The 24,505-nt window shown below is 31.9% G+C and overlaps 1 protein-coding gene across 2 annotated transcripts in view; it reads right to left on the bottom strand.

Moving 5' to 3' along the window:
• LOC118186368 (protein FAM98A-like) overlaps window positions 1-24,505 on the bottom strand; it is a 63,070-nt gene that overhangs the window by 23,658 nt on the left and 14,907 nt on the right. For both annotated transcript variants that reach the window (XM_035356455.2, XM_035356449.2), the window contains 4 exons: window positions 20,800-20,877; window positions 17,670-17,749; window positions 11,675-11,782; window positions 4,464-4,658 (listed from right to left, as the gene is read on the bottom strand). In XM_035356455.2, coding sequence (XP_035212346.1) covers window positions 4,464-4,658; window positions 11,675-11,782; window positions 17,670-17,749; window positions 20,800-20,877 — 461 coding nt within the window. The remainder of the gene's footprint in view (window positions 1-4,463; window positions 4,659-11,674; window positions 11,783-17,669; window positions 17,750-20,799; window positions 20,878-24,505) is intronic.

The raw sequence follows: 24,505 nt of genomic DNA, 5'->3' as shown, positions 1-24,505 counted from the left end.
CATTGAGAGTGACAGTAGCCAAACATGTGGTGAGCCTACTGCACTCTTCCAGGTATCTGACAAAATGATCAGACTCCATTTGCACAGCATAGGAAAGGCATACAAGCATTTGCACCACATAGGAAAGGCATACATTGGGTACCCCAATCACCGTCTAAAGCAAACAAGTAACAGAGTGTCGCTGCCTGTACGTAACTGCTTGCTCAGCACTGCAATTCATCCATATATGATCAAGTACTCCCCAGCGATTAACAGTGGGTCTAGTATGACATACCCAGGCATTCCAGACATTGGTTGTCACAACGGGACCCTGTGCCTCACACTGCGAGACCTTCTCTCCAGCGGCGCAAGATCATGCTCTCTATCTGGAGGACTAGTCGGGAAGTGGTACACTTGCCATATGAGCTCTTGGCAGTGGGCAAAAGCATCATGGCAGGCCTGTATTCACAACAGTTGGAACGTGTCGACCAGTGCAATGGGCGATATCATGGAACGATAATCTACACTCTTGACAGGCAATGATCATGCCTCTATCAAATTCCGAAACTTGCTGGTAAGCATTTCCTCTTCTTAATCGAGGCATAACATGATATTCTGAGCAAACTCTAAGCTTACTTGTTGGTAAGCACTTCCTCTTCTTATTTGAGGCATAACATGATATTCTGAGCAAACGCCAAGCTTACAAAGCACTTTCTGAATGAGAGATACACTATACAACTTTTCTTTTACTGCAAATATTGTTTCTCCTTTCCGTGTCGTCTAAATACGATGAAATCGTAATCATTTGCATATCTCAACTTCTTCCTTTCATGGGATTTTGACGTTCATCAGATCATTCTTTCCTGGTGTTGCAATTTTAATGGCCATCACATATACACTGCTGGCCATTAAAAAAACTAACAGCATGGTAATCTTTCATATTAAACATTATGCTTGCAATTATTTCAGCATTATGCTTGTGATGATTACTCACTGATGATTACATTACTCAGCTGCTAAGTGTTGGGTGTTTTGACAAGGTGAAATTTAACAGAAATTTCTTTCCATATGCAAGACAGATTTTGTAAATGACACTCATATGCCAAAAGATTACTTTTAGCGCTGTTTGAATTGAGAATAATTGATTTATTATTCAGATATGTACAAGACTGGTGCCACAGCTGGTGCTGATCACAAAATTTTCAGAATTTAGACAAGCACTGAGCGACAAAATTAAGGGATGGCAAAATCTTTAGAATTTTGGGAAGGTTCTACAATGTAAAATTAAGGGGTGGCAAAATTTTGAGAAGTCAGGGAGGGGCTTGGCACAGAATTTTGGACCTACTATGATTGCTCCAGCTCTGGATAAGTCTTAAGTATATGTGGGAATTTATTTATTCAGAATTCAGCTAATCCTTAAGTATGTGCAGGAAATAGGCATAAGGAATAATAAATAACTAAGCTACACTTGTGTGCAAAATTAAGAGAATTTGTACATTATGTCAGATTTCTATGAGACTTATGGACAGATTTTAATAAAATGTGGTATGAATATACATTTTTAACAGAGAAAGAGATGTACCATTCAAAAGTCATTTTACATGTACACAATTATTCATAAAGTTCGTAGTGCAGGGATACCCAAAAGCCATTTAGTGAAATTGACCTGAAAATGAGTCTAACATGAGGTAAAGTGGCATCTCACAGCCAGACAAGTCGCGCAGCATACTGGACGGGAGGCATTTGAGAAATTCTTGTAGCAGTCGATCCCACTTGTGCAACAACACAGTTTTCAGGTAAGGGATGGTTGTCGGAGGGATGGTGAAAGGAAATTGCTTTCTTAAGAGAGTCCCAGACATGCTCTATAAGGTTAAGGTCAAGAGATTTGGTTGGCAAATCCCTGCAGTGAATATCCTCACTTTCCAAGTAACCAACAATCAGCAGATTCCTATCTGTACGACAAGCATTTTCATCCATTAACAGGTACCCAGGACATATAGCACCCTTGAAAAGTCGAAAATAGAGCTCTAGCATCTCTTTTCTATACCTTACAGCAATCAGGAAGCCTTTGTCAAATGCACTGCAGGGATGTGCAGCCGTTCAACATAATGCCTACTCAAACTGTTACACCACAGAAATGATCCTTTTTCCTGGTGAGGGAGGGATGGCATGTTCCAGGCTCTGTCCAGATACAAGTACACCAAGAATCAGTGTCAATGCAGAATCTTGACTTATCCGTAAAAAAGTATGTTGCTCCACTGAAGTCTGGTCCAAGGAGCACGTTGTCTGCACCATACTGAATGCACATTCTTGCATAGTGCAGTGAATGGATGCAAACAGTGGGTCTTCTGGCATACAGTTCTATCTCATGAAGTGTTCTGGCAACTACAGATTGTGAAACTTGGTTTCCAGTGGCAATATACTGCTCAAGTGTGAGTTGTGAAGCTGTAGCAGTCCTGTGTCACTTCGCTGAAAGTGCTAGTCAACCTTATTCAGGTATTCTCAATATGGATCTAACATTCTGAAATTGTTTCCACAAATTGCAGAAGCCACTAGGCATTACATTAAGCTCTGCAGTATGCTGTAGTTACATATACAACTCTGAATATTTGTATAATTCTTTGGAGAAATAAATAAGACCTTTAATTACACATTTGTAAAAACACACATAATTTGCAAATTCTCTTAATTCTGCACACGAGTGGATTTCAGATTTCAGTGTGCTACGAAAGGAAGACAAAGATTAGCAGAACAACACGTCTTTAGTTGCCAATCTCATGTTACATTTTCAGCAGTGTATAGCAGACTCTAGCAATCTTTATGATGATTGTTGCGAATTTGAAAGTGTTCAGATATCACAGACAAAAAGTGAATTTTTCAGTTAATGTAATTTATTCATCCGAATTATTTATATTTATTCAAAGAATGTTTATTTTTCTAACATTTATTATCTGCATTTTGTATTTTTTTCAGATGCTAAATTTAAAAGGTCACTGGTACAACCAATAATTTGCAAATCTGAGTTTTCTTTTCTTTAAAGAAGCCAGCAATACCAATCCCCAAACTTACCATAGCAGGCGCATTATCTGTGCAAAGACCTAAATGGTTATCTTGAGGAACTTCATTTTCTTTCAAAGATTTAATAATTAGCTGTGCTACATAAAAGGCCTATACAATCTCCTTCCGAAGTGGGAACGCATAAACTATATTCAATTCCTAAATTCACAGGATTAAAAAAGTAACAACAGCTGGATGCAATTTTGTGTCAGTATTATTGCTTCCATCTATAAAATGGAAGAAAGGAGCTGTTTTAATGCAAAAAACAACTGAAGATCTAATTTTGGCATTCTTTTTTTTAATAATTAAGACAAAAAATTGCATATTCTTAACTTAATTTTTAATTCCTTCTCAATTTTTAACATGTGAAGGTTGTTATGTGATTAACATATGAAGGTTGTTATGTGATTGTGTCATTTACAAGTCCAGAAATTCTGAGGACTGTTCTGATATTGTTTTGCTGCACAATGGCTGAAATACATCAAATGAATTGTAGCTATGCTTGATGCCCACTGAAGGACTAGATCATATATTTTCAAAACCCATATGCATAGTAGTAAATGTTGATCTATATAATATATATATATATATACAGTACAAAGTCCGTAATCCGGACTCGTCGGGACTTCGGCGATTACGGATTAGGGGTTTTTCCAGATTATAGATCATCAATTTAAATCTAGTACGATGGCATGTAGAAATTATACAATTAAAAATATGAAACAGTAATTTATGAAATAAAGAGCAATTGTGATCTAAAAAGTATCAAAATTTACAAAAAAAAAAAAAAAAAGAGCTTAATATTTATTTGTTTACTTTATTAAACATTTCTTTCAATGCAAGTTGTTTAAGTTGCTTCATTTTTTCTGCTAATACTTTTTCTTTAATTCTATAAACAGACATAATTTCTTGTTCAGTTACAAAGTTCCACTGTTCAAGTCCTGTAATTGCTATGTCAAGAATGCCGACTAACTTGTCAATCGAAATTTTTTCGTTTTCAATAACCTCTCTATCACTTTCTTCACTATCGGAAGAGCGTAAACGCATACGCGAATGCATATCGGAAGCACGCATTAAACGCGCATGCGTGAAGCACACACACACAAAAAAATTTTGCGGCTTTGAGGTCCGTATTATAGATCATTCCGGATAATGGACGTCCGGATTACGGACTTTGTACTGTGTGTGTATATATATATATATATAAAGGACAAACGAGTTCAGATGCCGGAACGAAAATAATGAAATATTAACCTGGAATAATAAATCATGAGAAATTTTAAGTATAAGAGAAAAATCACAAGAAATTCAGTGGCAGAAGTGCAGTCAGAAAACCGGGAGTCTCACACCTTACCAGCAAAGCTGGCAAGCCTGCAGATATAATGTTGAAATTTAAATTTGATATAATAAGCAAAAGTTTTATCAACCTTGCTGCCTTCACCCCATTGAAATGACTGGATGGTTACATCTAACCTTGTGATTAATAATTCTCGTCGAACTGTATAATCAGCCTCAAATTCTTCAAAAAGGTTTTCAAGCCCCGCCCACTGTTTTTCAGTCAAACTTGCTTTGAATGCAGGCTCAGATATGAGTTCAGGCCTTTTTGATACTTTTTCATTCACCTAATAAGAGAATTGAAAATGAAATAAGAATTTATAACATAACTGTAAGCAAATAAAAATAAACATGATAAAAGAAATGATGAAATTTCAGTATGGCTACTCGTTACTAGAGTTTTCTTATTCAATTTTTTGAATAATAAAAAAATATAATAAAGCACAATGGAAAAAACAGAAGCCTGCATAATGATAGATTTGAAACATTACATGCTAAATTACTTACAGACATAATAATGCATCGCTGAAAACCAATATTTTGTTAGAATAAAACACATTTAAAAGAAGTCTCTGTTATTTGTCTGTTAATTTCACACTGTCTAATATGATATTTAACTACTTGTGAAAAATACTTAGGTGGAGGTAATTCATAAAACATAATATAATCACTAATTTTTTACAGCGGTAAATAAAGTCAATTTCATATACGTATGTGTGCGTTTGCAGGAGATATTTCAATTCTTACCACATTTTCCAATTACTGCTTTTTTTTATTTTTTTTCCTATTTAAAAAAGATTATCAGTTTGTTTAAATAAAAGTGCAATTGACATCCTCAAAATATTCAGGAAAAGTAGGATTCTTGAAGATATTCAAGATATATAAGGATATTCAGTTTTGTATCTTAATTGTCCTAAAGAAAAATTACATTTCAATTTAATCCTATTTTTTTCATTGATTGCTAAAGTTAAATATATATCTTAAGTAGTAACTACCTTAAAACTCACTAAGACCACTATTTTCAAAGCAAAGAAAATAAGGAAGGGAAATAAAGCTTTTGTTGGAAAAATAAGATAATTTTTTATTATTTTTTAAAACCTAAGACACAAAACTGCCTGATCAATATGAAGATTAGCAGAGGTTACTAGCATGCTGAAAAATTTGGGTTTGAATCCTAAATTAATGTTAGTAATCATTATATACACAAAAAAGTACACTGCAGCAGAGGGGAACGGACAGTTCTATGTCTCTCGTTCTACTGTCCAGATTGATGAAATTCAAATTGCGTTTTTCATGTCTCCGAAGCAAGACTTAGGATATGCATTAGATTCCTACATAGCGTTGCTCTAATACAGGTATTTTGACACAAAATCGGACGTTTTCTGAAATGAAATGCCAATGTTTTTCCATATTTCGATTCAACGACTCAAATTATGCCAAACTGCCACGTTTTGCAAACATCGCATGAATAGTTTTTAAAAAATTAGCTCTCAAAATTTTAGCTCCTCGATGTTAATTGAATTTGATATATCTTTATAGATATATCTTTTTTTTTTTATTAAACTTACTTTATTTTTGCTTCCAGAATTTGGAGTTTAGGCTTAATCCAAATATAATTTGCACATTTGTTATGATTTATTTTTAAACCCAGTATTTTTAAATATTGTTTTATAAATTTTTTGAAAAAAATTTTGCGTTATAACCTATAAAATTTTTAATATCATCTTAAAGTAGATGTATTTCTAGGCACACCTGCAAAAAATTAGAGTTTTTTTATTCAAAATTTTCAAGATATACATGAATTTACATATTGGAGCATTTTGAAATTTGGAATCTTTTTTTTTTTTTTTTTTAAAGATAATAATGCCAAATGATAATATGTACTTTGTTAAAATTATTTGAAAGTATGAACAATGACTTTTTTTCCCCCTTGCTTGTCTACAATGAAAAAAAGAAAAGGAAAATAGGTTGCTATAAATTAAGAATTTCGTCAAGTAAAGTATTCTGAGCGAAGACTGGAAAAAATACGACAAGATAAATTTTTGAATTTCTCTGTAAATTTTGCACAAATTTTACAAAATTTAATATTTAGGCATAATTTGAGTCGTAGAATCGAAATATGGAAAAAAAATTGGCATATCATTTCAATAAAAGCCTAATTTTGTGTCAAAATACCTATGTTGGAATGTTGTTATATATAAATCTAATATATATTCTAAAGTCACGCTTTTGACACATGAAAAACGCAATTTGAATTTCGTCAAATGGCCCAGTAGAATGGGAGATATAAAGATTCTAAACATTATTCTCCAAAATACATTGAAATTGGAATGCTGTGTTGGACAATGTTACACTTACATCAACTATAGCTGACACATTCCAAAACTTACCACAGAGAGTAGATAAGGAGCATTATATCAAATAGATCTATTGTGTAATGTATATATAATTATGGTTAAGACTGACATTATCATCTTAAATGAAGTAATAATAAAGCATTCTTACTTACTATGTTACAAAAGGCAGTAATATGAAATATATTGTATACTATAATATACTAACTCTCATAAGTATGAAACTAAGATATTCTGACATTTTAACTAAATCTGCAAAACATCAGCAAGAAATATAAGCAGTATTCCTATACTATACTGAATAGTTGTTTCAAATGAAGGTAGAAATAAGAATCCTTCATTTTAACTGCACTAATAGCATATCAGTAGAAGCCCGGTGGCGCAATGGCTAGCACATTGTGCAACAGCACCAGAGGTTTGGGGTTCGTTTCCTGGGCTGGGCAAGGTTGACTCAGCCTTTCATCCCTTGATTTCCATCACTTAGGTCAATAAAATGAGTACCAAGTTTGCTTGGGGACTAAACACTAGGGGGCCTACGACAAGCTGACTACTTGTTCAGAGCATATGCTTTATGCACCCTGGGGCCCACAGTCAAGAAATCAGATTTCTAGCACTGCAGGCCTTATCCTATTATGGCTGTTATGCCATTTAGTTTAGTTTAATAGCATATCAGCGATTTCCAAACATTTGTAACATTACTAATCATATGTATTTAGGGCCTTTATAGTGATAAACAAAAATTTTAAAAGCAGAACTAAAATAAAATGTTTCTAATGGGAATACAGTAAATACTAGAATCAAGAAAAGTATGGGTACAAAGTTAAGTTAAATACTCTCTCAACACTAATAGATAAGAATCTGTAACTAAATATTTATGACTATACAGTTAAGTTGTGAGTTAAAGAGTTTAAGATATTTCTTGCAACTTGAGAACATATGCAAGTCCTGCAATGATCCATATTTAGTTACCTTAGCCTGAAATCAGCACACAGCTGCCCAACACGAAAATATTAGGGATCGTATTTCAGCCATGCTATAAATTGTATAAAGAGAAATTAAACTCATCTTCATATGTTTATTATCCTTTCTTATATAATCTCTCATTTAAAAAATAAATTTAAATATTTAATGCAGCATAATGAAAAGGGAAAATGCAAAAAAGAAAAGTCATACATAAGATCTGAATAAACATATGCTAACAAGAAAATGCAACATTAGTTTTGTTATCTAATGAACACATATTGTTTCAAAATTAATTACAAAACACAGTTTTAATTTGGCATATAATACAAATTCATATAATACAATAAAAGCTTGACTATTCGACATTCAACTAACTCAAAAATTCAAATAGCTGGTAAATTTTAGAATTTTTTTAAACAAAAAAATTTTGCAAACAAGACTTATAAAAGCATCAAAAACATGTATAAGACTACCACTGAGAATCCATGTACAACATCTAGAACAAGGGTTCTCAACTGGGAGGAAATCAGGATGTAGTCAGACTTTTATTTAGCTGCTAAGTATTTAGTCTTAATTCCTCTCCATTTGAGAATTTCAGAAATTCCATAACTTCAAGAGGGGGATGTGGTCAGCCTTTTATTTAGCTAAAATACTTTAAAACTAAATAAGTGTATATATGAGCCTTATTTCACAAAAAGCGGGGGAGACGATCTTCTTGGCAGTGGTGAATGGGCATGGGCAGAAAATGTTGAGAACCATTGATCGTTTAGATGTTGCCATGAGTAGATACTGTTACCCCCCACACATTGTCATACGTATCATATTAATCCAAGAATGTGTACTTGGAACAAGATATTCCTCACAGAATTTTGTTCCGAATGGACCATTTGTAACAGACAGAAATTGTTGCCGAATGGTGCGTTTAACATCAATAAGAGATACCAACAATCATAAGATTTTTGCTGTGTTTATATGTAAACCTGATTAATTCTTAAAAAGCAGATTTAGTTTTTGTAAAGAAAGATATAAGTTAACTGCTGTTTATCTGCCCTTCCCTTGCATTAAAAAAAAAAGTATTCCAACTTGAGATGCAATCTGTAGGGCAGCATCTAGAGGAGTATTTTCAAAGTTATGTGATATCCTGTCATCAAGAAAAGTGATGGCATTTAATGGCACAGCATGCGATTTTATTTGAAGATGGATAAACAATATTGGTGTGATGTAAAAAACTATGAAAGGTAATTAAATTTTTTATTTGTTATAATCTGTAACTATACTGTACCTGTTGATTATTTAATTAAATAAAGATAAATCTGCTCCTTCAAGCTTTTGCTGGCATGGTCGGTAAAAGCTTGGCAAAATCTAGCATCAACTTTCATGGTTGACAGAATTTTTATAATTGGTTAAGATGTTTTAGTTTTATATGTTTCAACCCTACAAAAATACACCAATTTTTTTATATAAATATATATATATATTTAAATTTTACATAGGTAGGCTTTTGAAAATAAATATAGTGTCTGTTTTTATAAATTTAGATCTCAAATTTCTTCCATTCACTTAGCTTGTCTACCAACAATTTCAATTTTTATAAATTCAACTATCCAGAGTTTTCCCATATCTTGCATTTGGCATCTTCCAAGCTTTATGGATAGTCAATTTACTATAGATGATGATTAGCACCCACATATGTGCTATACTAATCTTTGTAATGAAATCCGAAACAATCATTTGAAAGAGCTAGCAATAAACAGTTTAAAGACAGATAAAATGAGCAAAAACATTTGATCTTAAAAAATAATTCATTTCACTTCTAATAAGAGACTAATCTTGAATCACTGGAACTTTCACTGATAAACGATAATGTAAACTTATTTCATGCAGTAATCTGCTTTCTATTAATGCACATAGCCTCACCAGTGGCTAAAGAGGTTAAGACTGCTTAGTACTAGTAGTTTTTGACCCAGGTTCAAATTCAGGCAAACGAATTAGCTAGCTGCATGGTTGGTTTTCATGTAATGAGCCAGTTTTACTTAGAAATTCCTCTAAGAAGACATCCAACCTCTTAGGTTAGATAAGGTTATTTGAATATGGATAGTCTTTGAGAGCTTTGCCATATTCAAACAGCCTTATCTAACCTTTCGTGAGTGAATCTAGAGAAAACATATTATAACAGTATACCTGGAAGAAACAGTAAGAGACATACAAGTTTTTCTTTTTCTCCACAAAAGGCACATTAAAATGCAATGTAATTTATTTGATACCATACCCCTTTAAATTGTAAGGTCTTAATTAGAACTAAAATAACAATGTCAATAATTGTCTAAGCAATAATGTCTAAGGAATGAACATGATCCAATTATTTTAAATCTAAGAATTTCAGTTACTTTTTTGTTACATGTTTTTATTTTATCTCTTTCTTCTTTTACATTTTAGAAAAACAAAATCTGTACTAATTACATGATTTGAGAAATGGCAAAATAAACATTAGTGCTGCATTATCTGCAATACTTAGATTTCTATTCAATTTAATTCATGTGGCATTGATTGCATGATAAAATGCTGAATTAAATCACAAATTATGCATCCTATATAATTTGAAATTACTATGGTAAAATTGATTTTGTACTTTTTTTTACTTAAGAAAACTTTTGTATTTATTTTGAAGTTAATTAGAAAATTATTCTTCTCATGAAGCTGTATATATTGCTAGGGTCTCCATTTTTAGCACCAGTTAAAAGGTTTCAGACTTTATGTTATGCCTAAACAGGCATTTTTTTCATTTACAGACACATACACATTTTGAGAGCATTTGGTCTGATGGCACACTGGGCTAAAAATATTTAAAACAGCATACCTTTAGAATTTCATATAAACAGTCTCATGCACTGGAGATACAAATATTTTATTTCCTATAGTGCTGTCATTGCTCGCTTTAAAATTGTAAAAGTTTTTAATCAAAAATTCATTAAATTTTTACAAACTATTAAACAGACAATAAAGCAAATTCGAAATTCCAAATTCGGGCTTCCTGGTGCTCATATTCGTGTGGAGGACTATGTTATTCAAACTTTGCTGACTCTAGTTACCCTTGTTTTTTCACCATGCAAGAAACATACCTACATACATTCATGTAGATTCTTCATTATTTAGTTTCTTTAAATAGAAATAATTTTTGGTGGCAACAATTAAAAAAGTGACACAGCTGTTTACAGTGATTTGACACAAAATGCCATTTCGAGGTTAACAGCCCTTCTGGGCTAAGGTCCATTTGGGCTTTACTTATGTATCAATTCTTGGCACTTATTATGAGACACACTTTCTAGGTGACATCTAATGATTATTTTACCTCTAGTTTTTTTTTTTTTTTTTTTCTTTTCTTAGTTTTCAAAAAGACATTCATAATTATTACAATCAATTTGCATTTTTTCTTTTGATCTTCCAGCACATCAATACTGGTACCTACTTTTTCTTTGCAATAATGTCAAACAAGTATACTTAACTGAATTTAACATGGACAGTGCCAGAAGTGATAGATGTCTTTCAAAAGTTTAATATCATTCCTAAAGCAAAAATCTGTACAAATGTTTCCATTATGAAGTTTTATGAGCAAGTTTACTGTTTATTGTTCATCTTGGGAGCCTACTTTTTATATTTATTTTCTTAGCCTCCTTCTTCCCCCCCAAAAAAAAAATCGTAGCCATGAAAATTGACTTGAGTAACCAGTAAGTAATCAATATTTTAAAGCTTTTTTTGGACCATCAATTCAAAACAATTTTCTTGCATATGAGGAAAAACTGAAGTTCATGTGAATACACTATGAATGACATCATTGAATATTTATTTCACTTCAAACAAAAATATCCCCTAATTTTAATAACGTAAATGTAGAAATAATGAAAGTATACTCATGAATAACAAAATTGAAGAATTCTGAACAAAAAGTGAACATTTGCATGTAAAACCTAATACACAAAACAGCTTACCTTCTTTTCTATTTCAGGTAACACAGAATCAGGATTTTCAGCAAGCTCTTTAGGAATACCAAGAATTTCCATAACTTTCATGAGTGATGTGGCAGTAGTACTATCATCCTACAAATAGTGAAAAAAGGCAGAACTAATACAGAAAAAAATTATAAAATCTACTATTACTTTCACAGGAGTTCCACTTCTTCTGTCAAACAAGTTTTCTATCACAATTTTTTTTTCCAGATGAAATATATAACCTTCCAAAAGACTTAGTATTTATAAAACTTAATATGACATAATTTAAATGGCAAAGTATTTAATAAAATTTGCATCATTAAAATCAGAGCAACTTTTACACTTCAGTACAAAGATCTTGTACCTAAGCCAAGCTGCAAATTAAGAATTCATGTTCAATTTAGATTCAAGCAGAACTGGCACTGTGGGATGAACCAGATGCTGAGTTATGGCACCCAATAACATAAGTATTTTAAATAATCAAGTTTATAATAAAAACTGAATATTTTTTAGATATTTCTTTGTAAAAATTGTAACAGATATAACTCTAAAAATACATCAATATGTAAAATTTAGCATATTACAGAGTGTGATTAATCAATTCCTGGTAATTATATACATTTAAAAATATATATCCATATAGCTTCAGACTAGTGGACACTTTCATCTAAAAAGTACTCCTCTTATGCAGTTATGAACTGATTTAGATTGCATTCTTAGGAAAGAAGGACTAGAAAACCTTTTTTCAGAATATTATTGAGTTGTGAAGCATTTGTTGGAAGTCAATTATTTTAGAAAAATTTCAATCTTTCACAGCAGCATTTAATTTTGGAAATAGCCAGAAATCATAGGGAATTAAGTCAATTAAAGAGGTAGGGTGATCTAACTAGACAAAAGTCTTTAATCCGGACTCGTCGGGACTTTGACGATTCCGGATTATAGGTTTTTCCGGATTATGGATCATCAATTTAAATCTGGTAAGATGGCATGCAAAAATTATAAAATTAAAAATATGAAACCGTAATTTATGAAATAAAGAGCAATTATAATCTAAAGGGTATCAAAATTTACAAAAAAAAAAAAAGCTTAATAGTTATTTGTTTACTTTATTAAACATTTCTTTCAATGCGTGCATGCGTAAAGCACTAAATTAGAAAATTGCAACCAGAAAACTATTTGATATGTATTCATGATATTTATAATGGTGAGGAATTTGATTTAAATCATATCAAAGACGGAGTACATCGAGATGAAATACTACAGTTAGTAAGGAATTATAAGCCAAATAAAATAAAAACATCTGCCCTGAAGATAAGGATAGTGCTGACAGATCAACTTCCAGTTCATTGCGTGCCGCGACGTTCCCCCCCCTGTAGAGCAGCATGAAATTGATAAATAGATTTCAGAATGGTTAGAGAAACGAAGGATATGCCATTATCCATTTTTTGCAGCAATTCCACTTTTTGTTTGATGGACATCGAAACATGCTTTCGCTTTGTAGATCCTTTGGCAGCTCCAGAATTGGAAATTCTTTGACATAATCGAAAGTTCAAGCTTACTTTTATAAAATTGCTCTAACAGTCTGCAAAAAATAATAAGCCAGATCCAATTCGAAGATTTAGGACAACGCAATCTGCAACATTAACTGAAATAGATAATTTTAGCTTAGCTTATACCATCTGTTATACATTAAACGAGCATGCATAAAGGTATTATGCGTTTACAAATGCACAGAAAGTTTGTAGCTTTGAGGTTCGGATTATAGATCATTCCGGATTATGGACGTCTGGATTAAAGACTTTTGACTGTAATTGTTTTCTGGTCAGAAATTTCACACAAGCAGTATACTGTAATTGCATGTATGAGCCAAACATTTCATAGAAATCTTTCGCTTGTGTAATTTTTCAGTTAAAATCAGTCTACTTTTTTTCATATAATTTATAATTCTTCTGATAACAATATCACATTTAATAGTTTTTACACCATATCAATTCTCACACTCCATACTATTAATATTCTTCAATTTTTGTTTTTGACTCTTTCACATCTGTTTCCCCACCTTCTTTTATGTCTCTTTAACACAATTGATTTTATCATGGCATTTTCACCAAACGTGATATTTAACAGTTCGAAGCACTCAGCAATATATTTTCCAAACATTCATGTAAAATTAGATGTTAATCAGAAGATTAAAATTTTGGATGCCTATTTTACATCACAATGCACATCTAGATAACTGTTTTCCTCTCCATTAATTAATTAATAGTTGCCTATGTCAGCCTGAAGTTTAAACACACTGACTCAGACAAGTTCAGACACAAATATTCACATTAGTGTCACACAATTAATTGGCATAATTACCTCAGAGTGGAGTGCTAAAATTAGAAATCTCACTTCACGAAGAATGCATAGTGACCCACTAAAACAAGCAAAGGATATTCTAACTATTGCCTCAGTAAAAGAAGAATGTTATTGCCTGAAACTGAATTCTCAATATGAGTTTCAGTTATTTAGATTACGGCAAAGCACATAATGACTATCTGCCTAAAAGAAGGAATGTCTTCATGGAGGATTTTCTAAATGAAACTGGCTCATGTTGACATTACGCTAGGGAAAAATCATAAAAACTCCCGTGCAGCTAGCCCATTCACAAACATTTGAACCAAGGCCAAATTACCAGCTATCTTACAAATTAGCTGCAGGAAGCTCAACTTCTCAACATGAAACAGATTCCGATATTCAATACAGCAAGCAAAGGGTCAGCTTAGGAGATACACCATTCTCACACATATCTTGATTATACTTTAATAATCAAGATATGTGTGAGAATGGTGTATCTCCTAAGCCGACCCTTTGCTTGCGGTATTGAATATCGGAATATGAATCCATTAATTATATTTTCTACAGTATCCTAAGGGCCCACACAACACTGCTGGGGAGGTTACACAAACAAAATTATATTTTGGGAAGCCACAGACATATTTTTATGGCACATCAACTTTAACTTGAGCTTTTTAAAATTTGATACACTTACGAAAAGCAAACCTATTCCATTCTAAGTTGGAATAAGTACTTCTTGTTCAACTTGGAATAAGTGGTACTGTACTTCTAAATTAAATTAATTTCGTATTTTTTATTATACTTTTCTAACATAGGGAAGCATAAAGCTAATCATCAAGCAGAAGAGGTCATTTATGGTTGAAAATCACTGACCTGAAACATCAAAATAATAAAATTCAGACTCCAAAGATGCAATGTTTACAAATAATAATCAAAGTCCAAGCCAGAAAACATCATCAAACCATTATGCTGCTACTACTGCTATTATGATATGACACCATTCCAAAATATGCCATGTAATTTCCCTCCTAGAAAAATGTCATGCTAAAGGAAATACTTGAAGTTACATGAAAGATATTTGAAATATCTGCTGAGCCTATCTCATGATTTTATTTGACTACTGTATATACCCGCGTATAAGTCGAGATATTTTGGACAAAAAAAAGACTTCAAAGTGGGGGTGGAGTCGACTTATATGCAGGGCCATAAAAAATTAAAAGAATCGGAAGTTCAAAAATTTCTTTATATAATGCAATTGTTTTCTTCCCGCACTCACATTGGATGACTTGTCAAATAAGTCACTTATTTGAAGTAATTTCATGACTTAAATTATGTGATGAACTAATCACAGAGTTTCATACTTTAACTAGAGTAAGTTTCTATTAAACCAAAGAATTTTCGGCCCCCGAACAATAAAAAGCCCGATATTACATTAATTGCTCAGTGGGTTAAAGATGCTTGGAACGAAATACCCTCTGAAATGATTATAAAATCATCTAAAAAATGTTGTATTAGCAACGAACTAGACGGCACGGAAGATGACGCTGTTTTTGAAAGTGAAAATGACGACGAAGGCTCTAGTAGTGATTGTAACAATACAGAGTTTGAGACTGAAAATATGTATGATGACGAGCCAATGACGACAGAAGAGTTCTATGAAATGTTTGGCAAATCTGACCATGAATCGGACGTTGAAGGATTTTGATTTTGTTTATTTACCAAGGTATTTTTTATCGTATATTTACTTTTCTTCTCAGATGATTCTGAATAAACGTAGTACTTAAAAAAAATTTTTCGAACTTTCTCGATCGATTTCGGAAGTGGGGGGTCGACTTATACGCGGGTTTCTTATTTTCTATGAATTTTTTATGTCGAAGTGGGTGGGGGTCGACTTATACGCGGGTATATACGGTACTTGCTTTAGTCTTCATATGTTTAAATCAGTAACTTTCAAGGATCTACCAGGTTAGTGACTCTAGATTGTGTTTTTGATGTTTCACTTCATGATAATGTCAGTCATCACATAAGCAACACTGAATTATACAGAACTAAACTGTTTAGCCCCTTCGCGCCGACTGTCACGTCCACGTGCCAGCAACGAACAGACTCACTTCCCGACTGACACGCAGGCGTGCCAGAGCATTTTCCCGTTCAGCCCCGACTGTCACGTATTTGTGCCAGTGTCCTGGAACATTTTAAAAACTATAATTTCTGCCACAAGATGGCATTGTATGTCCATATGGTTTCAGATACATGGACATTAGATCTTCTACTCGAAATGAGAGAAGCATGACTTACATACACGTGTTTTTTATTATATAAACAAAAGGGGAAATAAATGTTTCCGAATGGCGCGATTAATGACGTCTCTTTAAATTCGCGCGTGGTAGTTGTTTATTGTAAGTAGAGAAGTTTTATTTTCGCTCAAGCGTTGGGTATTTTGGTTTGCAGTTCAGTTTTTAGAAAATAATTAGATCTTGTTAGACGTGAAATTTTTCTGTTTTTACCGTTGCAATGTCGAAGCGTCGAAAATGTTTAACAGAGCATGAAATAGCAGAAATGATGCAAAATATTTCAGATATTGATTCTGAAACAGATTCTGATAGTAGTGATAGTGATACTATGATATATTCTGATCATAAAGAATCTGGTGAATCTAATGATGATGAGGACATTTCGGACATCTGTATGCCGACGAGATGTCCGAAATGTCCTCCTCATCATTAATCCTTAATTAATTAATGTCCTCATCATCAATGTCGTTATTACGAGTGCAAGGAATGTAACACAGGACTGTGTGTAGATCCCTGTTTTCAAATTTTTCATATGAAAAGAGAATTTTAAGTAATATATTTAGTTTTCAGATGTATAATGTTAAAAGTCATAAAATGGTGAGTAATGAAAATAAAATGTGTAAAATATGCATTTAAACAAGAAATAAGGTAATTAGAGTATATATAAAAATATCTATAAAGCATAACCCGTTTATATACTCTATAGAGCATTATTAAACAATGCGTTGATACTTTGGAAATTTCATGGATTTAGGCTTAATAGCAAAAAAGCCCCCGGCCCTGGACAGACGCTCGCGTAAGATACTGCCGGCCTCCGCGATAAGCGCGTGTTTGTGCTACCTGGGGCGAAGGGGTTAACTGAAAGATGGAGCTTATGGACTTTAACCCTCTGAGCAGCCTGGGTTTTCGGATCTGTTATGAAGACCTGTATTTAAAAAGCCTTTATTAGCTAAATATGTATATTTACCTATTTTAGTCTCTATTTTCATAAACTTACATTCATCAAGATTGCATTTATGTTATTAATGAAAGTAAGAAAGCAAAATATCTTAAATTATAAGCTACTATATAACAAGTGACAAAAAAATCTCATCCGGTCATGACGGTCAGAGGGTTAATTATCATGTCATATTTAAATAGCTGCCTATGTCACATTCAAAGAGACATCATATTCTTTATTACACTCATAAGCAGTTTTATATAGTATTAATGCTTTCATGTCAGTTTTCATCAGTGTCAAATGGAACTCAATTTGGAATAAAGGTTTTTCAGCACCTTTTTCCTTACATAACAGAGATGTTTATATTGTTTACCTAAATAAATTTTTAAATTTAAGATAATTATTATGGAATGAAAATTACCATTTCAATTTCAAGAGTATGCTTCTTTTTTGTTTTACACTGCAGTAAACGAGCAGCTTGCAATTCAGTACACAAGAAATCTAAACAGAAATAATAATATACATGTTAAAGGGAATATAGTTTGTATACATAGTTCTACTACACACAGGAATGATTTTTTATAATTATATTTCATACAAGGGCAAACAAATGAGCATGCTGATTTTAATTTGATTACAATAATATCACCAATAACTTTTCTAAGTTTTATGATTTTTAAAAATATATAATCTAAAACATGTGTAAGTGAATACAAGAAGTTTCAATTATTACATATAAACATTTAAATTACCAAAATTCATATCAAATTATTATATTAATGTAAAATTTCAATCTTGCTTGGAAATTTTTTTTTATAAATGGTTTTTAAAATTAAGCTGCACTTAAGACACAACAGCTGATACAGAGACTGAAAGACATCAGCTTTGACATTTTTACTTCATTTTATCAATTAGATGTAACAGTTATTTTCATTATTAAAAACAGACTAAGAAAGCTAGGGCAGACACAAAAGGATTGAGAATTGTATAGCAACCCAAGATTGGAAACATCATGGGAAAGTAGTAAGAGGTATAAGTAATTAAGAGACACAGGACAGATATTACTAGAAGTATTTATTCCTCATAAATATTACATTTGCCGTAATTTCAAAATGTTAAGCTATGGATGCATTACACTGACAAACCATGGTTTGTTGAACCCAGTCAAAAACATGTGGATTTGCTTAGATATTTACAGCAGCACAGATGACTCTTGCACCAGCTCCATTTCAGACACAACAGCTTTAAGTGCTTCCCAAAGAAAGAAATCCTGGCTGCTCAAAACCGGAGAGCATGGCAGCCAGACACTCAGATGTCTCAACCTAATGGCACAGCATTCCATCATGTTGAAACCACACGATGCATTCTACATTTGGAGAAACAGGGTGAAATAAGCCTAGTAAAACCTGTTTAAAAAAGATGAGATAATTTGCTGATGTCACAGGTGATGGCAACAGATAAAGCTGGACTAAGAAACTGTCGACCAAAACAGCCCAAATATTCACTAAGATGTGATGTTAGGCATCATGTGGTTTCACTCTGTGGGGTTCACACGGGCCTATTAACGTATATTGTGTTCGTTAAACACACCATCTCGTGTTACTATGCCTCATCAGTAAAGGAAACATATCACAGGTTCAGCATACTAAGGCTACTAGGAATATTCACACAAATTGTGGTGTATATTCAAATAACAAATGGTTGTACTGTACATTTTTCTATGGGAACCGTTCTCTATACGATCATAAGTTGCTCGTGCATTGCCATCAGTTAATCCATACACTAAATGTATGTCCGCTAGTGGTTCTCTGTTCGTATAACATTGCATGCTCTTTTTAAGGTGACTACTGATCAAGGGAAAAAAAAAATTTTTTTCCTCCAGTGTCTTTGTGAATAACACCACCTAGGGGTGTACAATGACACTTGTGGTTATGGGTTGCTATGCAGTTAGTTCTCAATCCTTGTGCCCTACCTGCAATTAAAGTTTGTACCAATATTTATGGGTTTGTACCATTATTTATATACATGTAATGGATGTATTTTACAGAATACATAATGGAATTTTTTACTTTTTGGAGAACATCTGGAAGAACAATGAAAACATAATATTTGAATTTTTTATTTTTGATACTAGAATCTTTTTCTTAACATGCTTATCTCCCCTTTATTTTCCCTACTTTTTACTAGACACAAGCATGGATAATATCAAAATGCTTCTAATCTTATCACATCGGCAGGCATTATAGAAAGGAATTTCTTTATTAATAAAGTAATTATTATAAAAAAATTCCTTTCTATAATGAAGATAAAATGCCCTTTATCTTCATTAGAAATAATGAAATAATTTCAAAATGCTTATGTTTCACTGCTTGCTCAGAAACTCAAGTATCCTACCATTTACAGTAGAAATAGGATCAAATTATAACCCATGAACTTATTCACCCATTTAAAAGCTAACCATATTTGCCAGTGAATCTCCAAAAATATTCCTTTAAAATGCTAATTCACAATCAAAATGGCAGTTGTAAAAACAGACAGAAATTTCAGATGATAAAAATTAAGGACCTTCTGCTGATTTTGGCAAAAATCAAGGACTTTTAGGACCAAACGGACCTGTAAAGAGATATAGATCAGATGATGTTTTCCTTTTCTAATGAGTGTAATTTGGTAGCTGTCAATGGTGCACCCAGTCAATGTTCTTGCTGATGAGACAGATAAATAATCAAAGGGTATTGGCCATTTCTGATGAATGTATTAAGTTACAAGTGTCCAGCCATTTGGAACAACAACACATTTTGAGATTATTTCCTTTAAAATACATGAAACAGTAAGATCCTAAGGTAACTGAAAGAAAGCACAAGCAAAAAATACAGAGAACTTTGAATAAAACTGAATTATGCAGTTCCTGGAATGAAATGAGGAAATGCTGAGAACCAAAAACTGAAGGGAATTGATTCACAAACCAAACTAAAAAAAAAAAAAAAGTTAATATATTATAAAATTAAAAAAAACTGCAAATTTCTTGCTACACACATTCCAAACATTTGAATATTCAATGCTAGCGAACTTACAACTTTATAAGTTTAAATCTCATTATTATATATAATTCTAAGATATCTTAACACTGAACAAGTGTCTTAATTTTAAAAATTTTGACATTTACTTTTAAAAATACGCTGAATTTGAAACAGGAAATAATAGGCATATTCAATTTAAATGTCTCATCTAAATTCTTTTGTGTTCTTTCTCTGCAAAACAGCATTTTATGATAAGTTTTTAAAATTTTAATTTTTAAAAGAAGAAACTCTGAATAAATGTTTGTATTTCCCCCTTTCTGTGACTGTAGCAATGCGTTTTAACTCATAATTCCATAAATCAGAGAAAAATCAACACTGAACAAGTTATCAAGTTTATTTAAAGCAACCATACAAAACAGATTTAAACAATACGGGAAAATCCTGTAATTACCATTAAATACAAATATTTAAATTAGAAAACTTGGTATTTATTTTGGTAGCATTATAATTTATTATAATTTAATCACTATTTACCTAACAACACATTTCTGCTAGGAACATCAAGAAGCCTTTGACTGATAGGACCACTTACCAGTGACTTATAAGGGCAATCTGCAAATAAAAATGAAGACAAATTCAGTTCACACCTAGAGAAAATATTATAGTTTTATTACAGATATATCATATGTATTTCACTTAATATGAATAATATGTATTAATAAGTGAAATAAGTGTGTGATTATTTATAATAAATTATACATGTTACAGTTAATGCTCCATATCCTGAATCTGTCTATATCTTGAATCTGTATCCAGAAATTCTGTCTATAACAAAGCTGTCTATTTTCATAATAATATTTCTGATGCAGTTAATTCCTTTTCCCTTTCTTAGTCTAATAACATGCATTCTTCACAAGCACTTAAGCTGGTATGAGCATCATGCAATAAATTCAGAGTAAAGAATGAATTTCTTTCTTTCTTGCTTTCTTTTTTTTTTTTTTTTTAAATTTCTTTCATTATTAGAAAGCATGTGTGCTTCCCATCAGAAACAATGATGATGTTTATGTATATATATATATATATATATATATATATATATAGTCATTTGAATCCAGGTATAATAAACAATTCAAATTTTTTTTTCCTTAACCAAGAAATATATCAGAGATTTCAAGAACTTCAAGATAAAGATTATTTTAATAACATTCAATATAATAATTAAAGTTATGTTTTCTCTTAAATTATTTAAAAATGTGGTATTTTTACATATAGAAAGAATGGGGGAGGCTTAAATAACAAGAACAAGACTTTTACACTTAGTTTATAATAATTTATATAAAAGTATTTAGGCATAAATTACACTAATAAATTATGTAGAATTTTACATCATATTTAAAAAAACAGTATGCATCTAACAATAAAAAAATCTTTGAAGTTTTAATAACATTACAGATAATACATTTTTATATGCATGAAAAGTGTAATTTAAGACTGCTTGGAAATATGCTTATTATTCTAATCTCTAAAAATATAATATTCACAATGGAGAAATCCTGATGCATTGCCCTCTTAAAAAAAGTAATAATGAATTTTTAAATGAAATCTTATTAAAAGAAACTGAACTATATATATATATAAGATATAATAAAATACTATGCCTATATTGAGAAATAGTTAGTGATCTCAAAATAGACTGTTCTAGATTTGATGTTCTCCTCCCTAAATTCATCTGTTCTCCCAAATTCGAGATCATTCCATATTACATAACACTACTTGAAAAAGGTAACTAAGATTAAATTAACCAATTACGGTTTAGATTCACATATGCACCTATGCAGTATAAATACTGCTTCGCGAGGAACTCCGTCATGCCAACATCTCCACGCTGCTTATGCTTCTCTGCCTGAAATGATGTACTTTTTTCTCTTAAATAAAAACTTTTTGTATCCGACGATGATTGAATAGTAATTTGTTTGCCAAAGAGATGATTTGAAATGTGTAAAAATAAAGATGATGATTTGTCAATTCAGTTTTATCAGAAAGTTAAACCTAAGTACAATATGTGCAGTTTTGAAACTAACTGAAGGAAAGAATCAACTAATTATGAAAACTTTCATGATCGATTGGAATGGAAGAATATTCTTTCATCTAATAAGAGGAAAATTTTTAACCACTTGGTCAATAACATTGGATAAGAACCCTCTAACTGTAACCACTCTTAGAAAGTTTAATTTAATAACCCATTTATATTCTTCACATAAAAGGAAAACATGCACATTAAAAATAGTCATAAATAAAAAGAAAGGTGTTTAAAGAGTTTCCAATTCTGGAGCTGCCAAAGGATCTACAAAGTGAAAGCCCGTTTTGATGTCCATTAAACAAAAAGTAGAATTGCTACAAAAAAATAGATAAAGGCCCATCTGCCTCAAAATTATGCGAGAAGTATGGCATTGGAAAGTTCATTATACTGGAAAGCCCATACAAGAAAAAGGAACTTTTTGAATTTTTTGTGGAAGCATCTTAAACAACTTGCATTGAAAGAAATGTTTAATAAAGTAAACAAATAAATATTAAGCTTTTTTTTTGCAAATTTTGATACCCTTTAGATCATAATTGTTCTTTATTTCATAAATTATGATTTCATATTTTTAATTGTATAATTTCTGCATGCCATCTTATCAGATTTAAATTGATGATCTATAATCCAGAATCGCCGAAGTCCCGACGAGTCTGGATTACAGACTTTGTACTGTATATATATATATACAGTTGATCTCACTTATAATGTGGAAGGGATCACAATAATTGCTTGTTATAACCGAGTGCTCATAAAAAACGGGTTCTTGAAAGCCATGACTCTGTCAGGGATGGTTCAGCTTGAATTTATTCACATTCATCTTTATCATCGTCATTTTCATTATTTTTTTAAACTTTCTTAGCTTGAATTTCAGATACAATATCCTTAGGAACAGGTATCTAAAGAAAAAGACAGGTACATAATTTTCAAATTCTTCTATACTCATTTCCAAATTTTTCAAGTCGTCTATAGAGGGGTAAACTGATCTACGTTGCATTTTCTTCCACTTTAAAAGAGTTTTATCCATTCCTCTTTAGGACATTTTTGAATGTTTATAATCTTTCTTATTTTGATCAAATACAGCCATTACTTTTACCTTGTTCTTTAACAGAGTTGAAACAGTAGAAGACAGATCATGCGATTTTCAGATTTTGGAATTTTTTACGCCATCTTTAACTCTCATAAAATCCTTACTTTTCCATCAACCAATGAAATTTTAAGTTTTAACATCGCAAGGTATAATTTGACGAGTGTACTCTATGAATACAGATCAAAGAATGACTTCTACAAAAGACCCTTACATTCCTAAGCACAATAATCTTCTGTCCAATCGGCAAACTGACGTCGTGAGATGTCCTCGCACATGCATTCCACAAGATGAAAAGGAAACAATGACGTGTTTGCGGGATTTATGACTCATCATTAACTTTTGGTTGACTTTGGAATGTTAAGGGAATTTTTCCAATAAAGAATTTGCTGAGCTGGAGAGGTGAAGTCAACAGAAATTTTATGGATTACAAAAATATTACTCACTATAGCTGGGATTTGCTCATTAAAAGCGAGATACGCTTTCACAGATTTAACATTGTAGCAACTAAATATTTCTGATTTCCTCATTAAATCAGGACTTGTTATAAACGAGTTATACACACTACGAGATCATATAAAATATATATATATACATATTGGTACTTTTCCATTTTGCCGGCACAAGCAATAAAGTCGCCAAAAATGGTACAACCGATGCCAAATGGAATATCCTCACCGGTAACCTTTAACGCCTCATTTTCAAAACAAGTCCAGTTATCAGATTGATTGTTTCTTTCAATACTGGCATACAATTACATACAATTTTAACCAGATAGTTTAATTTTATGCTCTAAGGCCATTCACGGTAATTAGGGTGAAATCACACCGCTCACCCGAAGACGAAAATATAGAAAAGGCAAAGCCAAGGTTTAAATTAATCAATTCTAATGAGAATGCACTAGTGAAGTAAAGCACTGCAGTTTTTACGAATTGAAATAATTCTTGCACTTGTATTCCAAATTACGATTTAACTTAAAAATTAATGTAGATAATTACTGAGAGAATTAGATTTTTGTAGTGTAGTTTACGTGAGATGAGATCATTTAGGGACAAGTGATATGAAACGGCGAATCA

This window comes from Stegodyphus dumicola, chromosome 8 (assembly GCF_044657685.1).
Source record: "Stegodyphus dumicola isolate Sdum_Otavi_A_Nest chromosome 8, ASM4465768v1".
In the NCBI taxonomy this organism is placed as follows: Eukaryota; Metazoa; Arthropoda; class Arachnida; order Araneae; family Eresidae; genus Stegodyphus; species Stegodyphus dumicola.
The sequence above is the reverse complement of the archived record's forward strand: the minus strand, read 5'-3'. Positions and strand labels throughout refer to the sequence as shown.